We start from the raw sequence: 20,510 nt of genomic DNA on the forward strand, positions 1-20,510 counted from the left end.
TCTTCGGTCGGGAGTGGGCTGGCAACACTTCTTTCCCCAGCACATCCACTCCCCATGTCCGCCAAGGAAAGGGAAAATGGACTCTGTTTTCCCTTCCCCGGCGGCCATTTTTTTAATACATTTTTTGTTTCTGTTCCGAAACGCTGCAGCATTTCGGAACAGAAAAACAATGCTATTAGTACCCTGGTCTTGTGGGCCGGGGTGCTAATATCAATAATCCGCGAGCCACGGGGATCATTACCGAGTCAGGTAATGCCCCGGGGCCTTCGTTAAGGGCCCCGGGGCATTAGCTGACTTGGTAATTCCCCCGCGGCTCGGGATTATTGCTTAATTGTAGACCACCACTATGCACACAATGTGGATTCGTCTAAAACTAGAGTCTGTGCAGCTGCTAAGAAACTCATGGCACAAAGTCACATTGCCTCAAACAAACATATAGTGAAAAACACTTAAAAATATATACATACATCAAAGCATCAATACATAACACATAGTATCAAGCAAATAGTTACTTAAATTCTAGTACCCACACTGTATAATGTACTAGTGTGACATTTCTGTCAATTATTCATACTAAGCAAGGGGTGATTCCAGGAGGAGATCACTACTGGTCCAGGCTGACTAAGAGATAGATCAGATTGCAGGTCTATGTCAAAAAGAGAACGTTTGTTCGTTATTTTTAAGGGGGGGATTTCTTCTTTTAAACACCCCTAATGATCATGCGACGATGGCGGTTAGCCTATCTGTCTTTTCGGTGTGATGTTTCGTCAACTGTCTACGACTTGACCGTTACCGTCTTTAGGACCTAATTCAATTTCTTTCGAGAGCCCTCTGGTGCTACTTCTTTCTAGTGGGCAATGTGAAGCTGGCATTGCAATGTTGGAACTGGCACGGCACATTTTGGCAGTGGATTTGTATAATGTATATGTATAATTTGTTATTTATTGCACGCTTAATACACAGAGGTTTCTAAGCGCAGACACAGGGATTGCAATTTTGTTGCTCCCGTCGTCTTGCTTCCAATGAGCTATCCTATCCGATTTCTGAAACTGACATGACAATTTTTTAAAGGCAACATGAAACCCCCCTGGGCAATTTTCCGGGAGAAATATAATTGAGGGTTATTGCTGTACAATGCCCGATCCTCTGAAACTAATTTAAAGTATTTACAGCTACACTGACTGAGGGAAGGGAAGACTCTGATCCCGGTAAATGTAATGAAGCATATTTCCTATGATGCACGATACAGAACTATTAACTGCACTTATTGTTTTTTGCTCTTTGCTATAATAGCAGTATTATGTTCTTGCTAAATAGATTGATTCTTCATCTTTGAAATTTTGTGACAAGAATTATTAGTTTTTTAAATGAGATCTTTGTCTTCACAATTTATGCCTGAGTTTCCCTGATTTTCTTTTCTTTTCTCTTTATAATAATATTCTATTTTTACTTTATTCTTATTTCTCTTATCTTTTATTTTTTTTAATTATCTGTTTAATTTATCATTCGTTTATTATTATGTATATGTGTAAAGTTTATATTTAAACTGTTTCACATTATTAAATAAACAGTAAATAAATAGCAATAAGACCAGCATAATCATTTAATTTCTGACGTCAACAATGCAGCATGACAGCGTGCCGGGCCAATGTAAACACTGGCATGGCGGCACCAGTGAAACTGAACATGATCCGGAAGCAATGCAAAAGCGGCATGCCAGATTTCCAGATCCAAGATGTCTGACTGGGGCCCTGTGAAAGTGACATTGAAATCTGTGCATTGGCCTGGCAATGTGGAAGGGGACATGCTGCACAATGAGCCAAAGTTTGGGATATTTGAGGGCACCCGTATGTATTGGAGCAACACCCCCGGTAGGATAGTTCATTGATCACCATTAGCAATAGGCTGAAATATTTGAAAGCCACCCTGCTATTACTGACAGCACCATTGATTATGAGGGCATATTTTTAAAATGGCCTGCAATGCAGCAACACCTTTAAGTAAACGAACATAACGCGCATATTCAAAGGACAAGGAATGTGGCGTGCATGTGTGAACACGGTGCCCGTGCTTTACAGCGTATTGCGGAGGAGATTGTTTCTTTTGGGAGGGTGAACAATAGCAATACTTCAGGAAGGGTGAGTATGCATCCTTGTGGGCATGTCTTGCTCAACCTTGGCAAAGCCATGTGGAAACCCTCCCTCCTGTTAGAAATCTTTCAGCACGCCGCCCTTTGGGCGCCATCACAGCAGCCATCAGGTTGAGCCTGAAATATGTGACCCTGACAGTGCTGTGACTCTGCAGCTCAGCTGCTGCACTGCCAGGGGCCACCCCACCCACAAAACTATCACTGCAGGTTTAATGGCAGAGCCATTGCTGGGCATCGCCCAGCCCTGCCCTGCCCTGCTGTATGCTTAATCATCTGTGTTTTTACTTCACAGTCTACAGTGAGTAAGGAAGGCAGAAAGGGACCTGCACAGTTCCACCCTATTTTGCATGCAAAGGTTCTCCCTTTGAGATGATGTGCAGGTTTCCAGGTGTGAAATGGCTGCTACGCACACAGCTTATGTGCCGGTTGGTTAAATACAAAATCTGGGGCTAGGTGGAGGTTTATTTATGTGTAATGTTACGTACAGTCTCTGCCAACCTTCCAAACCTGAGGACCTCACCCACTCATTCCTGGCCTGCCCTACCAGCGGTCACCAGGGCATGGGATTTTCTCCTCCCTCACCCCCAGCCTTTGGACCGCCCCCCTGCAGGTACATCTGCATTGCTGTTAAAACCCACAACTTCTGAAAGTGACTCCTCCACATCAAACCGCCCAAACTAGACTTACTTTGCCAGGACTATGAAAGTTGCTGGTTCTGAATGGATCTTTTGCAAATTCTTTTACGGCGTACCTTCCTCGGAGGTGTGTGTGCAACAAGAAGCAATTGATTCCGGAATACAATGGGATCCAGGGGTGGGAGGAACTGGGTTGACTCTCCTTGAGGCCGAAGGCGAGCTCTAAAAGGGCACTCCGGTTTTTTTTGTAATTTCTTGGCTTCATATGCCATTAGTAGGGGGAGAGAGCATTGCCACGATCACATCAAGAGTCGACCAAGGTGTTTGACGCCACTGCCCAGTTTTCTTGGGAGATGAAAGTCTCGAAATGCTTGAGGTGTTTGGGATGCAGAGATCTGACCGCTGCTTGTACCCGAGACCTGAGAATGAGGCCGCAGAGTCCGTCATAATTCCAAGGTTTATGAGTTTGGCTTTGATGGGGACGGTCCCCCTAAAGAAAGTAGGGACTGACCAAATGTTTCAGTTCTTCTAGCAGATAGGTTGTAAGATAAGGATTTTTGTCTTGGAGACACTGTAATCATTGGACTGTTCTGCTCAATCCACAAACCCTGGACCATGCAACCACTGGTCATAGAGATAGGTAAGCAAAATATCTCAAAGCTACCAACTGGCCTTGGGTGCTGAGGATCACATCATAGCAATCACAGCTTTTTAGCTAAAATAATTTGGCATTATGGGACTTGTTGGCAAATAGTTTAAATGAAAAGGTGAAACAGCAAGTCCCCCGTGGAAAGGGTTTCTGGCTACAAAGCCATGCCTGGATGAAAATAGTTCATAAGATGTTACGCAGCATAGCTAGATATCACATTTGGTAAACTGGCTCTAGCTTGCTCCATTTCTTAGAGTCCTGGCACATTGGACAAGTGGGTTACAAAGAGATTGTTCACACTTATGTTTCCACAATACATGGTCTTAAGTGAAGACCTGAGGAAGGCGGTCCTGATTAGCCCACCCGCCGAAACGTACAGTTCCACAAATAGCTTCATTAATTATTTGCGTTGACTGTCAGAAGATCCACCAACCTTTGGTGTCAACCTCAATGTGTATACTCGTTAGACGGCTTTTGCAGCTGGGATGCAAGTCTTGATATGTGAAATCATAAATGCATTATAATGTACATAACTCAAAATACCTATGAAGGTATGAACTGCATACCATTGACTGCAAACAGAAATAAGACTCTCACGTTGGGTGCCTGCTGTTCACCAAGGGGTTTTTGCAAATTTTAATAGGTTTGTAAATATTGTACCTAACATCACAAATGGATTATCTTGCTGTTCTCCTTTTCCCACTTCTTTCTTTAATTTTCTCTAGCGTCATTCACTCTACAGAGACTGTGATATTTCTTAACATGCGTTCGGCAGAGGCGGCGTCAATCGCAAGCCAGGCTGAACCTGAGGCAGAACAAAATAGACAGCCTGTTGTTGCCAACAGGTATCCCCGAATGCACTCCAGTGGGACTGGTCCAAAACATTCAAATTGTAAGCAACACAAAACACATTTTAAAACGATAGTCACTTGTTAAAAAAAGAGAGAGTCTGACTCAATTTCAAATGGTCGATATGAAAATAATGTACTTCGATAAATGAAGCACGAGCCTTCAATAATGAAAACAACAACTACTTAAACAGTGTGTTTTCAAATTTCACACTCAATTGACATACATTGAAAAAATAAAATAAACATTGCACACAGAAAGCAACATTTCATATCTAGTTTCTGTTGTTCATACAGGTGAGAGGAAAACAAGCCTTTCAACAAGTGGTAGTTGCCTAATACTGCGAACAAATAAGCATACACCAATAAGAATAAATGCATTCAAAACAACAGTTTTAACGAGAAGTGTCCAGTCTGTAAGATACAAATTGCTGACACTTCACAATTTCTGACACGTTTCGGATCCTAGAAAATCTTTATCAAGGCTGTTATGCTGCTTTTTCTCTAAATTCATAAAAAATATATAGGATTTTGAGACTAATCAATCTCCTGAGCGAATAAGGAAATGACGCACTATTCACACCACAGTGGGGATTCACTCACCCACATCTGGATGTCATGTAGCGCTGGTGTAATGCACGAGAAAAATCACTTCAAAGGGCCTCATTACACGGATGGCGGTATTAGCACATGGACCAAGGTGCTATTAGCACCTTGGTCCATGCCGGTAAAATACCAGCACCGCCTTGGTGGAAGGGGGAATTACCGCCCCATTCCAAGGTTGGCGGGGCGGTAATTCCCCCTTCCACCACTGCCCTTCCCCATTCCCATTTTTGCCCCATAGGGCATAATGGGAATGGGGAAGGTGCTAATTACGGCACCGCAATTTTGCGGTGCCGTAATTAGCACCAAGGTCCCTTAGCAGGTTGGTTTTTAACGCCTGCAAAAAGCAGGCGTTAAAGCACCAACCCGCTAAGGGACCTCGTAGTAAGGCGGTAACGGTTAACGGTCACCGTTACCATTAGCGGTGACCGTTAACCATTACCGCCATCCGTGTAATGAGGCCCAAAGACTTGCTCTACAGAATCTGAAAACAGCGATTATAAGTGAGTGGTCTATCCCTCCCAGACTACATGAAATAAGTGCTCCCATCTGTACCCAGCTTACCATCACTGTAACGCTAGGAATCATGCAATTAAACGGACTGCGCGGCAACAGACAGGCGAAACTGGTCGAGTGCCATGCGTCCATATTATGTAGCCAGTTTCATTCCGCGCACTCGTATCAGAGTGAAGAGATGAGCGATTGGCTCATTGGCCATGTTGGAATGGCTAGGGACTGTGCAGAAAACACTGCAGAATCTACTCATGAAAGTATGGTGCATTCCTAATAGGGAAATTAAGCATTCAGCAAATGTGTGATATTAATTTTCAAGTAAAACCAGGCCGAAAAACTGCACTTTTAACATAATGTTGTGCTCACAAAAACCACCAAGAAATGATTCTAAATTCACCAACAACGCTAAAGAGCTCATACAAATCAAAACAATTAATTAAACAAGAGGGTATCTGGTCGAACCCAAACAAGATAGTCAGTCATCCACACAAGCCTTTTCTAATGAAGGCAACTTTGATTCGATGTCTGCCATGAAAGTCAGGCTCCATACAGTATCTCATAAGGGAAACGGGCAAGAAGCACCCTCTCTAACACGGGGACGGCTATGTCTATATCCTATGACTTATAGCCCAAATTCCCTAACACCATCAATATACTAAAGGTGATCACAGTGTTCAAACAGTCACCCTAACATAGGGTAACCAGATGTCCTGCTTTTGATGGGACTGTCCGGGTATTTGTGCCTACGTCCCGGGGTGCCAAGACTTTTTTAAGTTTAAAAACCCTGTCCCAGGATTTGAGGATCGGGTGGATACCATCCCGGTTTATGGCCCGATATTACGATTTTTCCATCGTTTTTCCCAAAAACCGGGATGGTATCCACCCGATCCCCAAATCCTGAACAGGGTTTTTGAATTTAGAATAATCTCAGGACCCCCGGCGCTCTCCTCACTCCATTTTCACCCCTTCCCACATACCCTCCACCTTCCTCTGGGTCCCAATAAGCATTCTGTTCCTCCAACATGTCACAGGACAGGCAACCCACATAGAAGCAGGACTACAGTTTCACTGCTGAAGCTGGAGTCCTACTTCTATTTCAGTGGTTGGTCCTGGTTTTTTATTTTCAAAATCTGGTCACCTTACCCTACCAGTACCTGGGATTTCCCATGTCTGTTGGTAACAACTAAAATCAGAATAGTAAAGTTCTCAAGCTCTGTATTACATAACTCTTCATCACATAGACAAGTCACTCTCAGGCGTGCTTGCTCACATTCTTCAGGTCAATGAAGGTTAATGGTCTCCAAGCTATGAATCAATATGGCAAACAATATCTTAAGTGGGAAGGCAAATAACCAATGCATGTAACAAGCCATAGATATACTAGTATTCCACTAACAGCAACCATGCCCTGTAAAAGGCTACTGGTATGCGGGCAGACCCCTCACAGGTGAGGCCGCTTACATTCTGGATGAAAATAAATAATTTCTTTATTAATTATCTTGAATGGGAAGCTGAAAAACCTTTTTGGTTAACATGCATTTAACAAGTCACAGATATACTAGTATTCCACCAACAGCAACCATGCCCAGGAAAAAGCTACTAGTATGCGGGCGGACTTTTCACAGGCGAGCCTGCTCACATTCTCGGTGCATATAAAGTTATTACTGAAGTCTCACATAAAAGGTTTGCCCCCAGTTTCAATTGCAACTAAAACCAGCACCAAATGAGACAGAAGATCAATATCTAATACGGGCAACCTTTATTAATCAATCAAACTGTGATACGGACTGCAGACTGCAAATAGCATGTCAGATCTCAGTCACAGTTCATACCCCCAGGTGCGTTCAATCCATACAATTTCTTTTTGCAGTAATCCTTGTGTTAAATCACCTCCCATTCCTCTTCACCCCACCCGTTGCTCCGCGGTCCATCTAATTGCTCGATTCCTAGTGTTACAGTGATGGTAAGCTGGGTACACATGGGCAGCAATTATTTCTGCTAGTCTGGGAGGGATAGCCCACTCGCTTATACATCGCCCTTTTCCGATTTTGCAGTGCAAGTCTATGAAGTGATTTTTCTCGTGCATTACATCACCCTACATGACATCCAGATGTGGGTGAGTGAATCCCCACTGTGGTGTGAATGGTGTGTCATTTCCTTATTAGTTCAGAAGATTGATTAGTCTCTTTATATCCTGTGAGGAATTCGGCCATCTGCACAGTGTGTGTGCTCGCCTGGGCTTTTTTGAAATTTTAAATAAAATTGAATGGTTTTATTTATATATTGTGCATTTGTAAGGCAGTTATACATCAAGAAACTGTGTTTCAAAGCACCCACAGGGCAAAATGGGGAGGGAACATGGGAACAAAAGGTAGATAGAATAAACTGATGAACAAGAGAGAGGTGGTCCTACTAGGCCTTGTGAGCATTCAGAGCATGCAAGTGCGGAGAGAGAGAAGGGACAAGGGGAGGGGTAAGTGCTAATAGTTCCACAGATGGAAGTGCCAATAAGTCAGTTGTGAGCAACAGCTAAGTGCTTAGCAGAGATCACTTGGTAAAGAGTGATCTCCTGCCAATACAATAAGTGCAGGCCTGTGAGCACACAGGCCAGTGGGAGCCCAAGGTCAAGTGCTGGTAGAGGGCCTGGGGCTGGGGGGATTGGGTGGAAGGCCAGGACCCAGAAGGACACATAAGGGCCCAGGCCGTCAATCTCAGCAACTCTGGGGTTTTAGCATGGGAGGGAGAGGGGGAAGGAGGAGGTGAAGAGGAAAGTCTTGAGGAGTTTACCCAAATCTGAGGAGATGCGGCTCAAGATGGAGGGGAAAGGGGATGCTGTTTCAGTGGAGGGAGCCAGCCGAGGAGAGAGATGGTAGGGTAGTAGATGAACCGCCAGAAAATGTGCGGGGCTAATTTGCATATATTTTTCTATGCTCACTGTACGACATACACATAGACCTGTATACTCTGGGTTGACACAGCCTACAGGCGCCATCCACCCAATCATATTTAGTTGGGAAATTACAAGGCATCTCAGAAGAGGGAGGGCAAAACCTTCCTCCTACCATGGCCAGCCTAATTAACTAGCAAAGGCTCCATGGATCCGCCCTTTCCCTTTGTCTAAGGTCTGCTGCTGTGGCAGCTTCACATACTAATCAAAGTTTAATTCAAACAAGCTCACATGGATCCTGGCTGCAGAGGCTAAACAAAGGAGACAGGAAACCCCAACACCCATTTCATATGCACTGTGTCAACCTGAAGTCAGCTTCCGCCCTAAAGTACAAATGACAGTGAGCTGTCATGTCTGGGCCTAGGTGTTTAAAGTAGGCAACCCCTGCAGGGAGACCCCATTCAGAAGGTACGAGAATGTGGTTTGCATGAGACAGAAAATCTGTTCTCGTGGCAGCTTCAATGGAGACCTGCCGCTTTAATCAAGCTGCAAAATAGAGCTCAATTAACCAGAGAGACCCTATGATCCACGACAGACAGGAAGATGGGTAGGACATAGGGCCTGATTCACAGAACGTTTTCCTATGGGATTGCACCATTATAAAATGCTTCTGTGAATCAGGGCCTTAGAATTACATGTTTTCACCCCTTTACCTTTTCTACTGCAAAGCACTCTGTTATGACCTCATGCATACAGGAATTTGTTGGTGGGGCCCCATGATTGGTTCATTAAAGTAGGTTTAGCCTACACCAATCACTGTGGCCTATTTGGCTTTAAAAGTGGGCTGAGACCCTCTTTTGGGTAGATCATCGGAGGACTTTGCGAGGAGTAGCTAGAAGAACTCAGAATTTGACACTGGCTGAAGGTACAGTCTGACTTACATCTTCCACCAGGTAAGGAAGGACGGGACCTCCAAGGTAGAAGCAAGATCCCTTTTCTAAAAATCTTCCTTGGAAACAGAGGGAGATACTGAATCCAGAGTACCCTCCAGCAGCTCCAGAACAGGTACCCAGCCAGCACACAGTGTGCTCTGCTAGGCTCTGCAGCAAGCCTCCTAGGTGTGAAGTGCCAGAGAGTCCCTGGACCAATTCAAGGACAAGGCAGTTGCCTGCAACACTCTCCTCAGCTTTGGACCATCCGCCTTAAAGGACAACACAAGCCCAGTGAAGAAGCTATGAGGAGTGCATCGACAAGCATCAACCAGGGTCCACCTGAAAGGACGTATTCGGACCAGTCGAGCCCTTCATGCTGCAACCGACTACACCGCTGACTGTTGTCACGCCGCAGTCTCTAACGTCATCCGAGATGCTTCAACCAGTGCTTCAGACCCACCAACTAGCACCGGGACAATGATTCCTGACCCCGAACCGCTGTGTGGGCCAGTCTGCAACCGTCCATCCAGCCTCACTCGCTGAACTGTCTGCCACCTGATACCTGCAGCTTTCCCCCGTCTTGATCTCTGTCGCAGAAGTTGCAAAGTGCCCTGAAACGGACTCTGCGCGGCTGAGCACCAAGAACTTTTACAAGCACAAGGTACATTGTGGTTCTGTCCCCCTGGTCCTTATCAGAAGGCCCCTAGTGACATTTTACTACACCTTGCTCCCTTTATGCTGGAGCCAAGTATCCTTGAACTATTGCGATTAATCACTTTACCGGCTACCCTCCTGTCAGTATCCAGAGTGCATCCCTTTTCCTTCTTGAAAATGTCTGTGCTCTGCATTCCTTTACAGGCTGGGTTGCATTTCTTAGTGTGCTAGAACTGTCTGTTGAATAATAATAAAGTAGGTATTTGTATACAACCTTGACTGGACAGTCCCTTTTATCATTGAGTAATAATTGTATTTTTGCTGTGTTGCAACTAACCAACGATCCATTACCTTGCGGAAATAAGCCTGCTGTTCCGTCCACGTTTTCCAAAATTGGACAAGGAGATTTAAAATGTGCTTGTGTTTCCATTGTGTTCAGATGCCTCCTGGTGTGCTAGAGCATTGGGGATGATTGATGGTTTAGAAACCGATATTCATCCCTGAGACCACTGGTGCCCTGGAAGTTGATTTGTCGTATATCCTACTTTAGGTTTATACCAGCACAATGGGAATTTATTCATTGAGGTTAGAAACTGATTTGACAATATGTTAGTAGCTGGTCATTTTTGATGATGAAGGAATAAGTAACAAGTGACTATATATGTATATATTTTTTAGGTCACAGATTTTCAATGAGATTTGAGAAAAAGCAGCATAACAGTCTTGATAAAAGATTTACGATCCGAAACGCATCAGCAATTGCAAAGTGTCAGCGATTTGTATCTTACAGACTGGACACTTCTTTTTAAAACTGTGTGATATGTTGAATGTATTTATTCTAATTGGTATATGATTATGTGTTCGCTTTATTAGTAAACTACCACTTGTTGAAAGGCTTTTTTTCGCTTTCACCTGTATGTACTACAGAAACTAGATATAAAATGTTGGTTTCTATCTGTAATGTTTATTTTATTTTTCCAAGGTATGTCAACGGAGTGCGAAATTTGAAAACGCACTGTTTAAGTTGTTGTTTTCATTATTGAAGGCTAGTGCTTCACTTATTGAAATACATTATTTCCATATCGACCATTTGAAATAGTCAAACTCTCTCTTTTTTTAATAAGTAACTATTGTTTTCAAATTAGTTTTTTGTTATTTACAATTTGAATTTTTTGGGGATTAGTCCCATTGGAGTGCATTCGGAGATACCTGTTGGCAACAACGGGCTTTCTGTTTTGTTGGCTTTTTTGGAGTCCTATATGGTCTGGGGACTTTACCCATTGGCACCTGAATGTTTTTAAATGATTTAACCATGTTAGGTTTTTGACGCATTTGCACTTAAGCTTATATATCTCAGTAGTGCACCTCTTCACCCCGGTGTCTCCTGAACCTGAGGCAGAGTCGTCCATAGGCTGTAATGAGCCTGATGAAATAGAGGAGCGGTGCTTCCGTAGGCGGCAGAGGTCAGCCTTGATAGGGAGCTAAGCGTCCATTTCCCTACAGTAGATGGGTGCAGAGTTCTAGAATTTGATAACCCACTACCATTTACTGCACTACATCTTTCACACTTCATCCCCCCCCCCCTGATCCTTCAATCTGTTCCCTCATCAAGTGCCCAAGGGGGCTCAGCACTTCGAGGTCCAAGATCATCCTTCTTCCGCTCCCCTTTTGCCCTTTTGTGCTCCCCGCTTACACTTTGACATGGACACATTTTGGTTCTGGCCCTTCTCTCAGTCGGCTTGGCCACCCCGGATTATCCTTTCTGCTTTACCTGGAGAGATGATTCGCACAGCGTTATCTGTCGAGGAAGCCTCCCCATTTCCAGGGTATGCTTGAGCACTGGGTCCATCACACACCCCTGCGCTGACTAATTTTACTACCTCGCAGTCAACGTACTAGACATTGCCCACGCGGAAAATTGCTCGGTTTCAAGGGTGGGTTTAATCACCCTTTTTCCCATCAAAATGTGCTTGATCCACTACCAATGACGACACACGCACAGCTATTTCAACAACCATATATCTTCCCTCAACCCCTTTGTTCCTTTCTAGTTACCTGCAGTGATCAAAGTGAGCGGGAACGTTCAGGAACGGTGTTCCACTACTTTTATTTTGATCTGTTTACCATTCCTCTACTTTTTATCACGACATTCACCATTCTATATAGGGGATTTGTCCATTCATGTCCCTGTGCAAGTGTAAAGTTGTAATAGGAGCCTTGGTTCCTAATCACTTATACTGTTGCAATGCCCCAGCTGCAACACCTTGTCACATGTTGCACTATGCTTCCCCCTACCCTCTCCCCTGCCCAGGCCACAGTTCCACCACTTTGTTCTGTACACTTCTTCCACTGGTTACCTGTATGCTCATTTCTATTCCACTACCACTTCTCCGATCCTCTGACCTAGTCCCTCTTTTCTTTTCTCTTCTTTTCTTGTCTTTCTTTTCTCTTCTTTTCTTTTCTTTTCTAAACCGGCCTGGTTTACCTCGGGAAGGGACACAATACGACATTATTCAGACAAAACCTGAGGCGGTCAGACCTATGGTTGTGACGGGTGCAGTATAAAAGATTATTGGCATAGCAAGTGATTGACTCTTCTCAGCCCTACCGGATTTTCAGAAGAAAAAGCCTGCCCAATCTCGTGAGGTCAGTCCAGCTCAGGTAGCTTGCTTCAGGGATATCATTTGGGAGTTGCCAGAGGTAGCCGCTGCGACACCTACCTTGCTATTTGCAACCTGTGTTACTGCCTTTGGAACCCCTGGTCTCATGAGCACTGCAAGCAGGAGATACACGGGCGCCAGGGATGAGACAGGGCACAACTAACACATTAGCAGTGCTTTGGTGTTTTGTTTTGTTTTGTTTTGTTTCCTTTGAGCTGTGGTTGTGTGGAGACCACCGAGCCATTCAGAATTGGCCCATCTCTTGCCCCACCTGCCCCACTTCAATGGTGCACTTTGATGACCCATCGGAACCGCTCGCTGTAGGCTGAGGAACCTATGTCAGAGTCTATGTGACATAACTTTCTGAGGTTGCCCCTCCACCATCCGTGAGAACCTCACCCTCACTGGACGTTTTCAAGAAGGTCATTAAAACCCTCCTCTTTAACTCAGTAGACTAAATGTCTTCTCCTCCCTATCTCTGACTTCCCCTGCTGACCCCACTGTCTTTGTTGTTTTTGTGCACGCTGAGGACCATGGGCATGTGACGCATTACAAGAATTAACATAAATAAATAAAATAAATTAATGGTCAAAGGTCATATGATGTCACCTGACATCTGATGTCACTTCCACTGCCCCAGGCATTTTGGTCAAATGGCAGCCCTGGCTTCCTTTCCGTTTTTCTCATGACATCAGATTGACGTTGTGCTCTACATCGGGTACAGTATAAGCCCCAGACCACCACAGAATAATACTGCACCTCAAAGCACTGAGGATGTATAGGTAGAAGTGCTCTCCTGCCTACTTTTGAAAGTCGGAGTACATATTGATTTTAGGTGATTAAACCTAGACTGTAAGTATTTTTGTTGGTAGACAGACGTTGTATGTAGCTAGTATGTGTCCTCAATGAAAAGTGGAGTGTTTACCTTAATGAGGCCTTTTTTTCAGATCAGGCCACAGCAGTTGAACTCCCCCTTGTGGCAAGGATCTGCTGTTGCATCTGGTCGGCACAGCAGATGGCAGGAGTATGCGTGCGTATCAATTACTACCTATGTCTTTGGCAGTACATACTTTTAAGTTGTTTGGTGTACTAGTCCGAACTTTGGGAGTGAACTGAGCCGCAGCTCACCCTCACTGCAGCCCAGTTATCTGCACATGCCTAATCACGTGTGTACACTGTGTATCCACAGACGTGTAACCATTTTACATGACTGAAGGTGTGTGCACCAGAACGGGCATACCTAGAGCCGTCACTGAAGATCAGGGAAAGGGGGTATTTTTTTCATTCAGAAATTTTGTTAGTGAACGTTAAGAAACATCAAGTTTTTACACAGCGATTCCATATAAGCAGCAACGATAGCAGGGTCACGTGCCCTCCGGAGGCCAATAGGAAGTGTTACTTAATGCAAGATGTAAATGGCCGGCCATCACACTAGTTGCTAACACAGACTTTCCACAGCGTCACGTCACCTCAGCTGCGCAGGTCGCCAAATCTTGGCTAGACTCCCTGAAACCTTACATGCCCCTTCTCTGTTGACATCTAAGACTCCCATTGCTCACACTAGCCACCCAGTGGGGCGTTCTGGGGGTTGCACCACCTTAAGAAACTAAGATTGCCAAAAACGAATACTATGATTATGGATTGTAGGCAGCCTCAGTAGTGCCATGTGTCCCTTCTTGTGTGTGCTGCTGGCGTTGTGATTTATTGAGAGGTAAGCATTCTGGGAGTGCTTCCGTTGCAATTAGTTGTCCCTGTTATCAATTACATGGCAAGAGTCCCAGATCTCCCCGGGTTGACGGCCCAGTGTTTTTGTGCATTACTTGTGTTTGTTTGAAGTGTGTGCCTGGCTTGTGTAACATACTAGCACTTGCAAATGTGTGAGCTGTATTGCCCCTGGGTCATAGCGGGCAGTGTAATGGGGCATTTAAGGCTGCTCTTGGCACATGGCAGCCAAATACTATTGGCCTTGGCAATACTTGTTTCTAATCTTGGCAGAAATGATTCAACATGTTTTGCTTTAAAATTTGGCTCCAATTTGTGAGCACCTTTTCACGCTCTCATAAGGATGTTGTTAGCCACCGTTAACTTGCACTCGGCACTGGGCACTGGCGAGTGCATTTACCCTCAGTGAGTAATAAATGATGTGCTGTGTGCATGAGGGGAACTGGCCCTCATGCCAGGGGAAGGGGGACTTTTATACCGGGGCTTATAGCTTAAAACCTGTCATTTTTATGATCAGTCCTCAAATAGGCGGCTGGGGGTTGAAGACAGTACAATACATGTGCTCAAACTTATACTTGTTCTAGAAAATTCCTTTCAGCAGTTCTCAAAGGACAGGTGAGATCAAGGGCAGACTTGCAAGTTTGTGGCGTGGCCCCACCACTCCCCCAATTCTCGAGGCGATTATCGATTTTGTTTGATGATTCGAAAACGAGTCAAATCAAGAAACAAACGAAACCGGAACTGACCCCAATGTTGATTCCCCTTTAAGATGTTGTCAACCCCGAATGCAACTACTCCTTTATTTTTTCGCAAGCAAATGCTGAGTCATTTATTTATTTCTTGTGCATTTGTGAGGCGCTTCTACACCAAGTAAATTGTGTATCAAAGCGCCCACAGGGCAACAGGGAGGGAACATGGGAATGAAAAGCAAATTTAACAATGAAAGATATTTAAAAAAGAAAGGAATCTAGCATGAAATCCTAATCAGATGAATTGATGTGGCTGAAATATTATTCAGATGCACGAGTGAAAAATGACACCGGTTCTTCTCAGAGGCATACGATGAATTACAAGCAACTAAATAGGTGCAAGTATCCTAATGGCTAGAAAACAGCCACCACCAAACGTATACAGAAAGAATTTCTGAAAGAGATTGGGATGGAGATGAACATGTAGTCATGTAACACGTGATACAGGGCGCATGGTGGAGCAGGATGTGGATGTGTGAGCAAGTCGAGAGCCTCAGAGGAACGAAGCCAATCCAGAGAGAACAATACACTTCCACTTTCTGTGGGACTTGCGCATTATCAGCTTGGAGTGTCCCTATTCCAGGAATCTGTAAAAAAAGGGTTTGGTGGCCGACCATTGATGTATTGCATCCTAAATCACCCCATATTAGGTTTGCAGAGCTCCTGGTGTTTTTCTGTATTTGTAGGCCTGCCCTTATATTTGGAAAAACAATATAACAAGAACCAAAATGCAATAAAAAAAGACTGGAACTGAAATAAATACTCACACCGGAGTATGGAAGCTTCGGGTATTGAGGTTATTTGAGGGTATTAACCAAATTGTTCAGGAAAAATTGACTGAATGACACAATTGACTCTATTACAGTGGTCCTAATTGCTTCTGTACGACCTTCTGTACAATTGACCGTATGGTTATTTTTATATGTATAATGGGTTGGGTGGGGGAATAATAATATAAGGGGATTGGGACGGGGGATTGGATTGGGTGGCGGGTTGTGGGGGGTTTCGCCCAGCATATATATTATATCCTAATTGACCTTTTAAATTCGGTCAATTGTTCAGAAGGTCAATTGTAATTCGGTCAATTGTCATTCAAACAATTCGTATACAACCTATTTGAGAGCAGGAATTGTAGATGTGTGAGGAGGATCTCCTGAGATCCGTGCTATTGTGGACCAACGCCGTGAACCTCTTGGTCTCACACATATAAAATGCTGTTTATTTGAAATCCAGCTTTATATTGTAAAAACTCACTTTATTGACTTTGAAAGCACGTTGAGTTCTTTCACATTAGTACTTAAATGTACCATTTCCATCTTCTTTTTGGTGAAAATATGTATGTGTGTTCAAGGCAAAAATTGTAACATAAGTTCCTTGATGCAGCAAATGTGTGTGCATGCAGAACTGCGAATATCTACAAATACAATTCGTGAGTGTGAAATGCCTCTTCCATCAGTGAGGGGCAGGGAGCAGAAACGAAACAATATTGTTAGTCACTCCCAATCGGCTGGAGATGACAATCAAAAGAGAACAGCGTGATCCTATAGGAAAACATCTGTGAAAGGGTTTCTTAGACCCCAGGGGTTACATATTGAAGGGCGTACCTCAATAATATCAGCAAACTCATTCTGGATCAGAAGATTGAACTCATCCTTATTCAGCTTGTCAAAGTGGCCTTGTTGACGACTGTAGCTGTTGAAGGTGTCGATGATGAGTTTAAGAGCTCGGAGTAGATTCGCCATCTTCCTAGGCCTCTGCTGATCTGAAAAAGAATCACTGTATTATTTCCCATCTTTAGATAGGGCCAGGTTGGAGCCGTCTCAGTTCCTGTACAAACTCTAGCACAATTTGTATCATTCATATTTAGTAGATTGGTGTTTTACTTCTAGTAAATCACCAGTATGGGTGGATGAAATCCTCGCGGTGTAAGTGCAATGAGGGAATTCTATTTCACATGCTGCCCGCCTACCGGCACAGAATTTCCTGAATCCCACCTCCATTTTTTGAGCCTATGGGGTGAGAGGTTGAGATGGATCGTTTTTGGCTGGATATCCCTTCTTATCAGCCAATCAGAGTGGCCTAAGAGATCTGTACATAGGATTGGCTGCAAAGGAGGGCATCAAGGCCAGTCAAGGAATGATCTGGGGTGACGGCTTAAAAAATGTTCTGGACATTCTGATTGTCTGGAAGTCATCCATGCCCCCAGCATCTGTCTGCCTCTATGATTGGGTGGAATGCCAGACAGTCTACCCAATCAGGGATGCTGGAGGCAGGGCCAATGCATTTTACATCCCTTTAGAGGAAATACGGATGGGAGGAGAATGTGCCTCTTTCCACCATTCATCCCAGTGGTGTAGAGGGTGAGTGTTTCAACTAACCCTAAACACCAGCATTTATAAACTCAATGCTGGGTGCTATTGTGATAATAATTGCTCCCATTGTTGGCAAAAGGGAGACCAGTACACAGGGGGCAGAATGAGTTTGTCCTGTCTCACACACATTGAAATGTGGAAGGTCATAGCTCAGTTCTCTTGGTTCTACAGACAACAACATTGGAACTAGATCACATTTTAACCTGCACACCAGGTGACATTTCCTTGCCTCAACATGTGAAAATAACTCACAAAAAATAATGCTCTCATTCAATATTGCCTTCAACGACTCTCTCAAAAATATCACCCTTCACTAAATCACCACCCCGTCCCATTAGAAAATTCCCCGTCAGTTTGGGGTGCCCCACAGCCCCCCCTAAAATGCGGTCCACAATTTTAACTTTTTTCCTTTGGTAACCCAACTCCCCTTGGTGCAGAGGGGCACATTGGTGTGCCAATCTGGCCCCAGGGTGCCCAAACCTTACTGCCCCACCCACTGGGGGGCCTGTCCTACAATTCTTGGTGGCCCTCTCCACCCGCACCACAAATGGGTGGCGGGGGCACCTCATGCAGGCCTCCCTGGGCCTTCTGTTTTGTGGGGGGTCCCCACCTGACAAGAAACAGCATATGAAAGGAAAAAAAAAAAAAGTAACAAAATACTACCCAAAATAACAAATGAAAAGTAGGTAAAGGTGACAGGAATTAAAAAGAAGTTAACATTGAAGTAAAATAAGAAAATAATTAGTCAAAACACTTGAATGCAAATCAAGGATATTAAAAAGAAACACATAATTATTCAGACAGAGAAATTGAGAATGAATAATTGAGAAAGATTGTTTTCAAACAGGAAGTACTTGCTAGTGTGACTGGCTGGAGCCAAGTGTACAGTAGAAGTTCATTCTTAGAGGGAGCATTCCACAGGAGCATCTCCATCTTTACTTGTCGTACCTCCTGTGCATGAACTATTGGCACACTACACAACTGTGTACTGGTAAAACAGCTTTACATTCTGGCATCAGGTGCCGCACATATTATTATTATTATTATTATTACTATTATTCTCATTCCTATTATTATTAGGGTATTTATTGAGTGTGGACCGAGCTTTGGGAAGCAACAGAGTACTTTACAATCAGAGGGGGAAGAACACAGTGAGGGAAGAACACACCAATGCATCCTGATTCTAACCCTCAAAACCTCCTTGCATTCTATTATTGTGACTGCAGTACAGCACTTCTAGGTCTTCTTAATGCAAACCTGAAGCACCTTTTGTGATTCTTCTCCTTGAGCCATCGAAGCTGCTTAGCTGTGTCCCCACCATCCCAACCTTCCCTATCTCCTTTGGTAGAAGAATTAACTCCGCTGAGACCTGCCTGTGCATCTTGTTCCATGCCTGTACACCACGTGATACTCCAGCACTGGGACCCTGCACGATCATCATTGTAGATTAAGGTAAAAACAAGACCATACATTATAGAAAAACAATTGCACAATACAAAAGAATGTGTACCGTGAAACCCAGAGCAACGGGTGAACTGGTTGTAAAGCACCTGTGCTATTGGAACCATAACAATGTCATAAGAATCAAGTGATGGCCACTTGCTTTTACCAACAGAAGGATCAGCCAACTAGATCTGAAGTCCATTGTTTGAGACCAAATATATCTTACTTCTCAACCTGTGCAGCTCAAACATGTTTTAGACCCACTTGCCACGAAACATAATGAAATGTATGATTTGCACAAAAGAAGCGCACTCGCAAATGAGCACATGTTCAGGCTTCCCATTGGTTTCGACGGATATTTGCCTTGCCCTTATAGAGGGGAGACAACCTGTCTCGCCCTTCCTCATTATCAAACCACGCAGACATGTATCACCTGTTCCGTTGGTTCAGCCTGAAGCAAAGGATGCTTAAGGAAAAATGCAGAGGACACCTCAATAGAGTCCTGGAAAAGGCTGCTACTCAAATATTCATCATACTCAGCAGGCACTTTGAGGACCAGGTAACGGGGAAGAGAAGACCGGGCGCATCCTTGGTGATCAGCTCCCAGATGTATCATTCTCTCAGGTTGAGTTAGACTCTCCTTTAGTAGAACGGTGCTATGCCAAAGATGTAACAAATCAAAACTCTTAAATGGTTCCTCACAAACTGAATCGGCAGGATGGAATGTAGCCGTAGAGTGTCCAGTGTGTCCAGTAGATCTTCCAACGCCCCCTTAGTCTTCAAAGCTAGCTCTTTTCCCAATACAGCAATATCTGAAACTTTGTGTTATACAGAACACCTGCAGGGCCCACTTCCAAGAGTGGTGGAATGGAAGGAGAATACGTTGGCAAGCTTAAAGGCTTCTCCAGTAACATTCACCTTGCCCACCGCGGCTGGAACTCTATACACTTTAGTGGTGACACTGATTGCTTGACCCTCGAAATGTGTAACGAAAACACCCAACAGCGCCTGGCAAAAATTGGTGAGGTTGAATCATCCTTTAACTCTCCAGAGTCAATGGGGAGCAGAGGTCCTGTCGAGAGTGGCCCACTTTTTTCTGGCTCGCCCACTAAAGTCAACTCACTTCAATCCTGGCCTGCAGGCACATCTGCAGTCCCAGAAGTGAGACCACGGGCATAGTTCTGATAGTGATCCTCACCCATGTGTAATGAGGAGTCCTAGTCCTCATTTTCAGAACTCGCTCTTACTCAATTGCAAGGCTCCCGCAGGGTTCTACCTGTGCACGTGAATGTTGACTGACTCGCTTCATCTGCTTGGGATACCTGGATGCCTTCTGCGAGAGGAGATAGCCTTAGGGTCGGGCTCATCTTCTTCCCCCCACTGCCCAAACTCTCCGACTGGCTGGCCACGGCACAAAGGGCCCCCATCCCTTAGACCCAGATCTATACAGCGAAGGCTGACCCGGTCATGCATTCCTGGCTCCATCAATGATGCCTATAAACTCCAATTCTTTCCTGCCCCCATGCCTTAATATTTAAGTGCTGGGATCATACACGTGGCCTCCCAAATATCATGCTCCTTCCCAGGTGACCCAGCCCTGCACAGTGAAGTGTCTGGCTCCTCCAGTGCCTGTCTCCTTTGAATTGCCATCACTCCCACTAAACTCCAGCCTAAGCTCTTCTGACCTCTTTCTT

General features: G+C 44.4%; 1 protein-coding gene across 1 annotated transcript in view; it reads right to left on the reverse strand.

The window, feature by feature from the left end:
• Positions 1-20,510, reverse strand: part of LOC138580420 (trichohyalin-like) — a 50,308-nt gene that overhangs the window by 20,973 nt on the left and 8,825 nt on the right. The window contains exon 2 of the mRNA XM_069650958.1: positions 16,606-16,763. Within this exon, the coding sequence (XP_069507059.1) occupies positions 16,606-16,743 (138 nt within the window). The 5' untranslated portion in view covers positions 16,744-16,763. The remainder of the gene's footprint in view (positions 1-16,605; positions 16,764-20,510) is intronic.

This window comes from Ambystoma mexicanum, chromosome 1p, assembly GCF_040938575.1.
Source record: "Ambystoma mexicanum isolate Mex_15411 chromosome 1p, UKY_AmexF1_1, whole genome shotgun sequence".
NCBI lineage: Eukaryota > Metazoa > Chordata > Amphibia > Caudata > Ambystomatidae > Ambystoma > Ambystoma mexicanum.